The 11,672-nt window shown below is 37.0% G+C and overlaps 1 protein-coding gene across 1 annotated transcript; it reads left to right on the top strand.

Annotated features, from left to right (window-relative positions):
• The first annotated feature begins 1,087 nt into the window (after positions 1–1,087).
• ildr1b (immunoglobulin-like domain containing receptor 1b) lies at positions 1,088–11,613 on the top strand. Its single transcript, XM_052142807.1, has 8 exons — positions 1,088–1,350; positions 4,677–4,847; positions 5,158–5,307; positions 5,634–5,753; positions 5,840–5,986; positions 7,537–7,662; positions 7,755–8,611; positions 9,845–11,613. Exons 1-8 carry the CDS (start codon positions 1,302–1,304, stop codon positions 9,881–9,883), a joined length of 1,659 nt encoding a protein of 552 aa, XP_051998767.1. The 5' UTR covers positions 1,088–1,301; the 3' UTR covers positions 9,884–11,613.
• Positions 11,614–11,672: the final 59 nt, after the last annotated feature.

Raw genomic sequence — 11,672 nt, 5'->3', positions numbered from 1 at the left:
TGCAGTGCTCTAATACAGCAAACAGAAAATAGGAAAACAGCATGTATTTTCTCCATAGGCTAAACATGATAAAAAATGGCGCCATCTGGTGGAGAATATAAAATAAAAAATAATTTAAAGCCAGGGCTGAGGGCTGCGGAATGAAAGTATAGTACAATAGAATTAATGAGGTAATGCCTGGCACTGGGATGAAATACTGCAAATCTAATGGGTTTTAATTGGAATAATGTTGTCCTGAAGGTCCTGAGTGTAACTATTTTGTGTACACAGTTTATTATAGAGGTATTATAGGAACTGAGGTTGAAATATAAAGATTCCCCAAAAATACACACCTCTGGAAAAAATTATGTCGTTGCCGAATGTACCGAAGGTCGCACAAGGTTTAAATAAGGACATCATTCTTCATCGCAGCCAAACATTAGAATGGTGTCAAAATGACACGTTTCATGTTTAATAAATTGTTTTGTATTTTGAAAAAGCATATTGTAGGAGCAAACTTTGTAACCAAGTATAATAATAATAATAATAATAATAATAATAAAAACAATATAAATATTTTTATTGAAAACAAGCAACACGTGTAATGAAAAGCAACTTACCTATGTTATGAAAGCAACGCACTATTTCCTTTGAGAGAACAACAGATTAACAGGTCATTGTGTGAAAAATGACTGAGAAAACACCTTTGACAGTAGCCTATTAATATGGCTTCAAAAACATAAAACTAGTGCAGATTTCCTAAAGGCTATGCTTTTAGTAGATACAAATAAGAGTTCATTTAAGGTTACAGAGTTGTCGTTTGTTTTGGCAAAATGATTAGGCAATTTGGTCAAAGCAAGCGCCCCTTGTGGTTGAAAATATGTTTTGGTGCGATGGTACAATCATTTCATGTTGACACATTAACAAATAACAACAGTGTATGTGTGTGTGTGTTTATTCTGATTTTGAATAAAAATACATTATGAACAACCGTTTGGTGATATGACGGTTCTAAACACACAATGCACCTGTTGAGGGGTGGAGTCGGTGAGGTCATTGTGGAATGGGGGAGGGGAATTCTATTCCCTAAGACCAAAGGTGTGTTTACACTGCGGACTCCCGAGAATATAGATAGCTCACAGAAATAAGAATATTTATGGATATGCTTCTAACATACTTTTTCAGATGACATGATGGCTTGCGTGTGGTGCCAACTTTTACAAGCAGTCTGAGTCGTAATCCGGATTTTGTTTAATTTTGGTGGAAATTTGAAGCGGGGAAAAATTTGAAGTTTTTGTTAAACTTCCGTGTAAACGAGAAACATGCTGAAGCTCGAGGTGATTGCTCTCGTGCTCTACGTCTTTCCAACACGTAAGTGGCTTTCTCCACTATCAGGTGTTAAAATGGGAAATTGAAGGATTGTTTACTATTAGATCCTTCTGACTATTTAAAATATAGGAGTGCTTTGCTATAAATTCAGTAAGTTGAGTGGCAAGGTTAATAATCAACAGGTGCAAACATTACTGACCAATAAACAAGTGGCCTATATCACTAAGCAGCTAGGCTACGTAAGTTAAAATGTAGGCTACTTTAAGCGAACACTGAATTTGTAGTTTCATTAAATTAGATTTTCGTCATGGTTCATCGCCATTGTAACATGATCTAAACGGCTATGTTTTGTTCTGCTGAACCAGTCAGCTGTGAGCAAATGTATGTATCTAAGGGAATAATGCCACTCACCCCTTCACTCGCTCCAATTTAAAGCGCACTTCAAAGATAAAAAAAAAAAAAAAAAAATTTAATGATATATTAGCCTATTTATTTGCGAGAAATTGTTTTTCAGCAGTCTCACATTTTTAAAGAAACTTTAATTGCTGCCTTGTCTGTCAATATTGAAATCCTTTTTTAGCAAATCTCCACTTTCACTTTCAAATTCTTCTTTAGCATTATTTGTGCATTTCGCCACCTACTGGGAAGGGAGGATAATTTATAGAAAGAAAAGGGCTTAAATATTTATCTGTTCTCACCCACACCTATCATATCGCTTCTGATTCTAAAGACATGGATTTACCCACTGGAGTGGGTTTACCCACTTTTTTGCAGCCTTTATATGTTCTGGCCACCATTCACTTGCATTGTATGGGTGAACTATCCCTTTAAACATAATGAAGCCTGATTGGACTTAGTGAATGAAGCCTGGTTGGATTTAGTGGGTATTGTCAAACTAAAACAATCCTGGAATCCTGAGATTGTTTAGCTCTTTGTGATACTTTGCACAGATCACATGATCGTGTATTTATAAACTCTCTTCATAGCGATACATTAATGAAGTGTTGTGTTGACACTGAACCGCAGTTCTGTTTGTATACAGTCAGGTCCATAAATATTGGGACATCAACACAATTCTAATCTTTTTGGCTCTATACACCACCACAATGGATTTAAAATGAAACGAACAAGATGTGCTTTAACTGCAGACTTTCAGCTTTAATTTGAGGGTATTTACATCCAAATCAGGTGAACGGTGTAGAAATTACAACAGTTTGTATATGTGCCTCCCACTTTTTAAGGGACCAAAAGTAATGGGACAATTGGCTGCTCAGCTGTTCCATGGCCAGGTGTGTGTTATTCCCTCATTATCCCATTTACAAGGAGCAGATAAAAGGTCCAGAGTTAATTTCAAGTGTGCTATTTGCATTTGGAATCTGTTTCTGTCAACTCTCAATATGAGATCCAAAGAGCTGTCACTATCAGTGAAGCAAGCCATCATTAGGCTGAAAAATCAAAACAAACCCATCAGAGAGATAGCAAAAACATTAGGTGTGGCCAAATCAACTGTTTGGAACATCCTTAAGAAGAAAGAACGCACCGGTGAGCTATATATTGATGATGTGACTGCTGACAAAAGCAGCAGGATGAATTCTGAAGTGTTTCGGGCAATATTATCTGCTCATATTCAGCAAAATGCTTCAGAACTCATTGGACGGCGCTTCACAGTACAGATGGACAATGACCCGAAGCATACTGCGAAAGCAACCAAAGAGTTTAAGGGAAAGAAGTGGAATGTTATGCAATGGCCAAGTCAATCACCTGACCTGAATCTGATTGAGCATGCATTTCACTTGCTGAAGACAAAACTGAAGGGAAAATGCCCCAAGAACAAGCAGGAACTGAAGACAGTTGCAGTAGAGGCCTGGCAGAGCATCACCAGGGATGAAACCCAGTGTCTGGTGATGTCTATGCGTTCCAGACTTCAGGCTGTAATTGACTGCAAAGAATTTGCAACCAAGTATTAAAAAGTGAAAGTTTGATTTTATGATTGTTAATCTGTCCCATTACATTTGGTCCCTTAAAAAGTGGGAGGCACATATACAAACTGTTGTAATTCCTACACCGTTCACCTGATTTGGATGTAAATACCCTCAAAATTAAAGCTGAAAGCACATCTTGTTCGTTTCATTTCAAATCCATTGTGGTGGTGTATAGAGCCAAAAAGATTATAATTGTGTTGATGTCCCAATATTTATGGACCTGACTGTATTATCTAGTGCAGTGGTTCACAACTTTAGCAGTATTAATATATTACAGTGTATATATATCATACACCTATATTAATAAGTATTATATTAATACATATTTATTATTTACTTTTAGTGTTTATAGTATTTTAAACATTAAAGTATTGCAAAATAATTGCAAAATTAGCTGCAAAAATAAAGGGCATCTTGTGGAGCACTTTATCCTGTTTCACACATTCCAATAAAAGACTGTGCACTAACTGGTCCTTGAATAAATTGTTTTATCAATTACAATAATGGCAATTGTGTATGTGCAATTAAATTTTTCATAGTGGGATTTAAATATATCCAAGTGGCTCGAGTGTTATATGATGTTCACCAAAGTATGGCTGAAACTATGTTCACCAAAGTATGTTCAGATCCATTTAATGATTCAATGACAATTTCTGGTGATGCCAGAAGGACATAGGAGTGAGTGTCTTGTGTGAAATGAGTTAGTCACTGAATCAACGATCAAAAGTAAATTGTAATCCTTTAAAATGCGTATGTCTACAGACCTACAAAGAGACTTTAGTAGAGGTTTTAAGCGTTATTAGAACAAAGCAAATCTATAATTTCCCAACAGTTTGTGAGCTGCTGAGCTTGACTTTAATCAAAAGACAACAATAATAGTCTTATATTAATTATGAATTTCAATAACGTCCATACGTTTTCATGTAGAAAAAAAGTGTGTCTACATATCTATTGACTTCAGTAAATGCTCTTAAGTGTTCTAAAAACACAGCAGATCTATCGTTTTCCAACAGTTTGTCAACTGCACATCAACATAGAAGTAAAAAACAGGAACTGATATTAAAAATAGCTTTACATATTTAACACAGATCTAGTAATCTGCTTTAATTGGAAAAAACAACCAATCAAACTATTACCTCACAAACATAATGTAAAAAGCTTAACTTAATGAAGAGTCAGGCGCTGATATAACCTCCACTTACAATATGTGCTTAAAAGAAGGACACCTTCAGGTGTCTTGTAGAGTCCATGCATTGGAAGGTCAGTGCTATGTTGGCAGCACCCAGAGGACCAACAGCATATTAGGCAGGTGGTCATAATATTTTGGCTCATCAGAGTAAATCGAGATGCTTTAATCGAAATATCACTGTCTCCCTCTCTTCTCAGAGCTGTTGTCAATCCAGGTTACTGTTCCTCAAACGGAGAGATACACAACTCTGTTTGCTTCTGTCATTCTACGGTGTGACTACTCCACATCTGCAAACCAACAAGATGTCCTGGTCACATGGCGATACAAGTCTTTCTGTCTGGATCCAATCCTGGAATATTACTCAACTGGTGAGTGTCATAGAAGAACTTGAGCCTCAACACGTCAAATATAGGCTGCAAAGCTTTTATTTTTATTTTCATAATAAATGTGGAGTGGTGGTGTAGTGGGTTAAAGCACATAACTGTTAATCAGAAGGTTGCTGGTTCGATCCCCACAGCCAACACCATTGTGTCCTTGAGCAATTCACTCCAGTTTGCTCTGGGGGAATTGTCCCTGTAATGAGTGCACTATAAGTCGCTTTGGATAAAAGCGTCTGCCAAATGCATAAATGTAAATGTGATAATCGATGTGACTATGTATGGTTTTCTCTTCCATTAGCATACCAAGCAGCTTTGGCCCTTAAGCAGGACCCAGCTAATGATTGTCCAGACAGTCAGCGTACTATTCGCATAGTGATTCAGAAAAGGGGCATCAATGAAGCTACTCTGGGGACAGAGTATCGACAGCGCAAGATCTCTTTACAAAACAGTGAGTTTGGACCCACTAGCGCTTTTTCAAACACAACATAAAGAATGAAAATTCTTTCATTACTCACTCTTATGTCATTCCAAACCTGTATGATTGATTTTTTTCAAGTTAAACCCAAAAGGAGATGTTATGCACACACCTCAGTCACCATTCACTTTCATTATATAGAAAAAAAGATGCAATAAAAGTAAAAGGTTACTTTCTGCTGAAACGTCTGTCATTCAGTTCATTTATTAGAAATTAGGGTAAATGTATCCTTAACCTAGGCAACATACTGCCAAATAGCATAGTAAATGTTTTATGATTTACCTTTTTTTGTTTTACAGCTGCAGACCTGGTTATCAATGAGGTCATGTGGTGGGACAACGGCATGTATTACTGCTCCATTGATGCAGCCGGTGATGTTGTGGGAGACTCTGACAAGGAAATAAAACTCATCGTGTATCGTAAGTATTAACACACTGAAGTCTTGAATTTAACCACTGAAAAGCTCATAGGTGCTGATGAGGTCACATCCCCATCTTTCTTTCAGACTGGTTGACTGTGTTGCTCATCATTCTTGGGGCATTGCTGCTGATCATACTCCTGGGTGTCTGCTGTTGTCAGTGCTGTCCTCAGAATTGCTGCTGTTATGTGCGTTGTCCCTGCTGTCCTCGCACTTGTTGCTGTCCAGAAAAAGGTATTTACCCCCACTGACACTTTGCATGCATCTTTCATTGTATGGAAAAGTGAATAGTGACTGTGGCTGTCATTGCATGTCATCTTAATTTACTTTATTTGTCAACAATAATATTATTGTTATCATTACTACTAATATTGTTATTATTAAAACTTTCAAAATGCATATTATGTTTTTATTTTTGTAGTCTAATAATTGTGTAGCAATGATTTAGTAATCAGTTAACAGACACTTTATCATGACAAATGACCTCAGTATTGGTCATGAAAAAACAACGTTGTTTTGTTGTGTAAATATTTGCCCTGACAACGATTCGATTACAATTGTTTACCTAACAGTTACGATGCATCATGAAATCTCAAATTTGGTCCCAATTCAATTATTTTACAATGATTTAAAAAAATATGGCTAAAAATAATAAATTTTTACTGAAGGTTCTTAATTTAGACAGCACAGACATCCACCAGACTTGAGCACTAGAGTCACAGATGCATTTAGGACCAAGGAGGTTCGGCTTATGTTGGGGTACAGATATGAACGGAAAATTTATACTAATGTTCCATGCATGCATTATAGATCTGTTATAAAGGATTACATAATGCAACATAATGACTTGATGCAAAAACACACAAACAGAAGTTATGTAAACCATGGGATATGCATTATATCATGTAATGTTAACATTTATTGCACCTATAATTACGAATAAAATATGTCATGTGCATACAAATAAGGTCTATGTTTAAATCAAGCAGGATCATAAAATTGAAAACTATGTATTGGTAGCGTATAAAGGCGGTTTTGTGGCAGGTGCTGTATTTGCAATTTTCTGTTCATTTACAATGGGAGCGACAGCAGAATGGAGGCGACCCCACTTGTGAAGCACATTCATGAGAATGTTTTATGTTTTCATTCCCTGTTCCCTTCAGAACAGTCTGAAGTCACTCCATATTCCCTATATAGTGCACTGTAAAGAGAGTGAGTAAACAAGTGAATGAATTTGCTCACTGATGTTTATTAAGGCTGTCTACTGTTTGTGGTTAAACAATTCTATGGAGATATAATGCAATATAAACATAATATCTCGTAATTGGAGAAGAAGGCAACAACAGTTAACTTACTTTGGTCAAATGGACACAAACAACAATAATAAATAATAATAAAAAAGCTGAACTTGGCAGCATCTATCCATCCATTTACCTGCTTATTCTATGTGGGGTCACTGGAAGTGAACTCGGAAGCATGAACCTTCTTAATTTAGCATGCACTTTTTTTCTTTTTAATCTCACACGCTCACCATCTGTTGCGAGAAGGCTTGTGTAATCTTTGATGGTATTGGTATTGCATTGGGTATTAATATAGTAATAATAATCGATGCTTCAATTCTGCAATTGATGCATGGAAATTTCTTTGTCAGATCGATGCATTTTTACACCCATAATATTGATTGATCAAGAAATTACTTCTTTAACAGCCAATTCTGTAAAATCCAACTGTATTTCATTCTGAAATCTTGTCAAATATTTGTTTCATGTTCATTCTCTCCTTAGCGGTAATGCACCACAAGATGATGCGTGACGCTCAAAAGGCAATGGTACCATGGCTTCATGGACAGCCCATTTATGCCCCTATTGCTTCAAATGCATCTTCTCAGGGAAACCCATTACTGTATTCAGGTCAGATATGCTTCCTTTAATCATCTGCTGATCAGTAATAGAATGACACTAATGTGGCTCTAACAAAACTCCTTTGAATTTGTATTGCACAGGCTCTTTTTACGAAACTCAATCCAAACACAACATTCCCATGGGCCCAGTGGCCATTCCTTCCCCTCAACCAGCACCGCCCTTCGCACCTCCCCATGGATACCATGCCAATAGCACCATGAATGGGAATGCACATGGAAATAACCAGGTGTTAGATTTTGTGGAGAACCAGGTTAGAGGGATGAATATGGGAACCTCTATGCTCCAGTCTCAGCATCACTACCCAGCAGTCCCACTTCAAAACCTTCAACCTCAATATATGGCCTCACAACCCCAACCCACACTGCAGTCTGTGTCCTTTTCAGCCAGGCCACCCAGCATGCTCTCAGCCCTTGATGAGATGGGTGTGCAAGGTGTAGAGCGCAGAATCATCCAACTGCCTCCCATTGTGGGCCGAGCAAAACGAAGCTCTCGGCGGGCTAATGATGGTGCCCGTGGAAGACCTCGGCAGTCTAGTCAATCCAGTGGTAGTTCCAATCGCACAGGTCATCATCGGGATAACTCCTGGAGGGAGCCAGCATCTTCACAGAGAGGGATCCCACGCAGCTACAGTGACGAGTCAGACTGGAATGACAGGCGTGAAGGGCGAGGTTCTGCAGGACGCAGAGGAGGTTCAGGTTCAGACAGGTTTCGTCCATGCACCCTCAGTAAAGGGGAGCTGTTGGAAGAGTTGGAGCGTGCGACTAATCGGAGGGACAGGAGTTATTCACCAGCTCCACGCAGGGGCTCCTGGAGTTCAGATGAGGAGGACAGTTATAGAATTGAAAAACGATCTCAAGGGAAATTGTCTGAGAAACCACCAGCTTACTCTTCCATTGACATTTTGCCTGGCCACAGCAGGAGGAGCGACCATTTCTCAGTAAGAATCTAAACTCATAACCCCAAAAGTATTTGGACACTTAAGCCACACTTAATGTTTAAATGCCATTGCATTAGATAACAAAATATCAAAACAAGTGGCATTCATTTTAAAGAAAGGTTACAAGCACAGTTTTCATTGATTACTCTGCTAGAACACCTGTGTGAACTTGAGGGTCTCTGACAGCAGTCATCCACTACAAATTACATTTAAAGGGGGATAGTTCAACCAAAAATGAAAATTCTCTTATGTACTCACCCTCATGCCATCCTAGATGTGTATGACTTTTTCTTCTGCTGAACAGAAGAAGAATATCTTTGCTCTATTGGCCCTTTCAATGCAGGGGAATGGTGGCCAGAAATCTGAAGGTCCAAAAAGCAGAAAAATGCAGCATAGAAGTAATCGTAAGACTTCAGTGGTTAAATCGCATAAGTGGTTAAAATTTTCTGGAGCGATATGATAGGTGTGGATGAGAAACAGATCAATATTTAAGTCCATTTTACTATAAATCTCAATTTTCACTTTAACATATGAAAGTCACATTTGGTGCCAGGTTTTTCACATGTGAAAGTGAAAGTGGAGATTTGTAGTTAAAATTATTTAATTACTTAAATAATTACTTAAGATTTCCTACACATCATATCACTTTTTATTTATTTATTTATTATTCAGATTTGACCACTGGAGTCTAATGATTACTTTAATGCTGCTTTTATGTGCTTTTTAAACCTTCAGATTTCTGGCCATCATTCACTTGCATTGAAAGAAAATAACAGAGCTGAAATATACTTCTAAAAATCTTCATCTGTTTTCTGCTGAAGAAAGAAATTCATACACATCTGGGATGGCATGGGGGTAATGAAATGATGAGAACATTTAAATTTTTGGATGAACTATCCCTTTAACAGTTTGTTAAAATAATTCCTTTTAGATAAGGTTCTGAGGAAAAAGCATCATTTGTTTGCAGATGTCACTTGGTTTTTATCTTTTGTTTCAGCATATGCAATGACAATCTACGGTAATTCTTAACTTTTCTCCCAATTTTTACTGTTAACCATTCCTAAGATTGTCACATACAGCACTTTTTTATGTAGTGAGAAAGTTAGTTTGTCATTTTATTAACTTTTAATAAAAATGTTCTGACTGAAACTGAGTAAATAACACTAAATGAGTTAAAGCAAATGTAAATACATTTTATTGTTTGTCTCGTCATAAATAATCTCAATCTTACAGGATAAGAGTTCTCGCAGTTGCACAAGCATGGTGATCTGAATCCTCAGCCTGCCTTGTCCTTCATTTCCAAACTGATCTGTCACTACTCACCACCTTCATGAATGTCTACTATCATTAGGACTAATGGTGCTCTTTTGCACTAAAATTAAAAATGTATCACAGGTGGACTGCATTAGATATCTGTAAGACAGTGAATGCACATATGCCTTTTTCATTATTTTTTTACATGTATTTTAGCTATTTTATTTTAAGCTGTAGATATGCAATCACTAGAAAACATGTGTTTGTTTTATACTACTAATGGAACTTTTTATTGTATATTGTTAAAGGAATATTCTTAATTCAGAACAAATTAGGCTCAATCGAAAGCATTTTGTGGCATATTGTTGATTATCACAATTTATTTAGACTCATCCCTCCTTTAAAAAAAAGCATGGAAGTGGGGGCCTGGGTAGCTCAGTGGTAAAAGACGCTGGCTACCACCCATAGAGTTTACTAGTTGGAATCCCAGGGCATGCTGAGTGACTCCAGCCAGGTAGAGTCACATGGGTTAACCTCCTCATGGTGTGATGCCACGGTGGATGGCGTGAAGCCTCCACACGTGCTATGTCTCCGTGGTAACGTGCTCGACAAGCCACGTGATAAGATACGCGGGTTGACGGTCTCAGATGCGAAGGCAGGATTTGAGGTGAATCACTACACGAGAACTAAAAAGCATTTTGAGAACTGGGCAGTCCAAATTGGGAGGGAAAAAAAAGCATGGAAGTGATTGGGGCCAATCGGTAAATGTTAAAATACTCAAGTGTAGCCACAAAACGTAAACGATATGTGTGTTAACATGATTTTAATGTGACTAAATCACTTGGTAATCTTTTGTGTGTACATTTACACCCAATTTCACAACTTCGTTGCCATGACGACATAATTCCGTAAATCTTAAAACAACTTTAAACAGCTTTACAGCTCCATAATACATTAGTTTAACAGAAGAATGAATGTAAGTGCTTTTATAAAATGATAAGCTTCTCATTTCTGCCTTTTAAACCCTCCAAAAATTGGCCCCATTCACTTCCATTGGAAGTGTCTCACTGTAACCACGATTTTTGTTTGTTTTAAAGAAAAGGATGGACAAGTCAAAATTATTTGTTGTGGTAATCAACATTATGCCATAAATGCTGGCAATTGAGCCAGAAATATTCCTTTAACCACAAACAGGGTTTCTGGTATTTGATTAGAACAATATTTGGATGACGCTCAGTGGCACTTCAGTGAAGGTTATACATAAAATAGCCTCTTGTTCATTTAAGTGTTCTGTTTACTTCAGTTTGCTCTTTGGAGAAGTTATTTTGTTGGTTTAGTTGTTTGTTTTCATGTTTGGTACTGTCATCTAAATACAATGTTTATCAAGAGAAAGATAACTGTTTCAGAGTCAGTAAAAATGTCTTTGTTATTAGTCGCATTAAAAAACAACACAATAATAACACTCAATTCTTACATGAGCTGTATCATCGGTTTCAAAGAGAACATTTTTCAAGGTCCTTTGGTTGACTCTTGAGTCATGTGCTGAAATTGCTATAGACCTGGTTGGCAGTTACTTTTACAGATTGTATATTATATGGAACAGCTGTTTGAATACCTTCCTGCATACATGTGACTTTTTTTTGGTCTGAAAAATGTCTAGACTTTCCTCAAAATTATATTTGACTGTTATTACAATATGTACTTACGCATTATTTTATAATGAATTATTATGAATAATAATAAACATGTGTATTATATTGATGTTATTATTATAAAGTTTATACTTTTATTTAAGTTATTGTTTTTG

The sequence above is a fragment of the Xyrauchen texanus genome, chromosome 14, assembly GCF_025860055.1.
Source record: "Xyrauchen texanus isolate HMW12.3.18 chromosome 14, RBS_HiC_50CHRs, whole genome shotgun sequence".
Taxonomy (NCBI): Eukaryota; Metazoa; Chordata; class Actinopteri; order Cypriniformes; family Catostomidae; genus Xyrauchen; species Xyrauchen texanus.
Note: the sequence above shows the minus strand (reverse complement) of the source record. Positions and strands in the feature narration are given on the sequence as shown.

Bases quoted from the DNA above. Each gene is read 5' to 3' on its own strand.
- ildr1b (XM_052142807.1), top strand. From the start codon at position 1,302: ATGCTGAAGCTCGAGGTGATTGCTCTCGTGCTCTACGTCTTTCCAACA. The intron at 4,848-5,157 runs GTGAGTGTCATA...CTCTTCCATTAG, and splicing joins CCTGGAATATTACTCAACTG to CATACCAAGCAGCTTTGGCC. The intron at 8,612-9,844 runs GTAAGAATCTAA...TCAATCTTACAG, and splicing joins GGAGGAGCGACCATTTCTCA to GATAAGAGTTCTCGCAGTTG.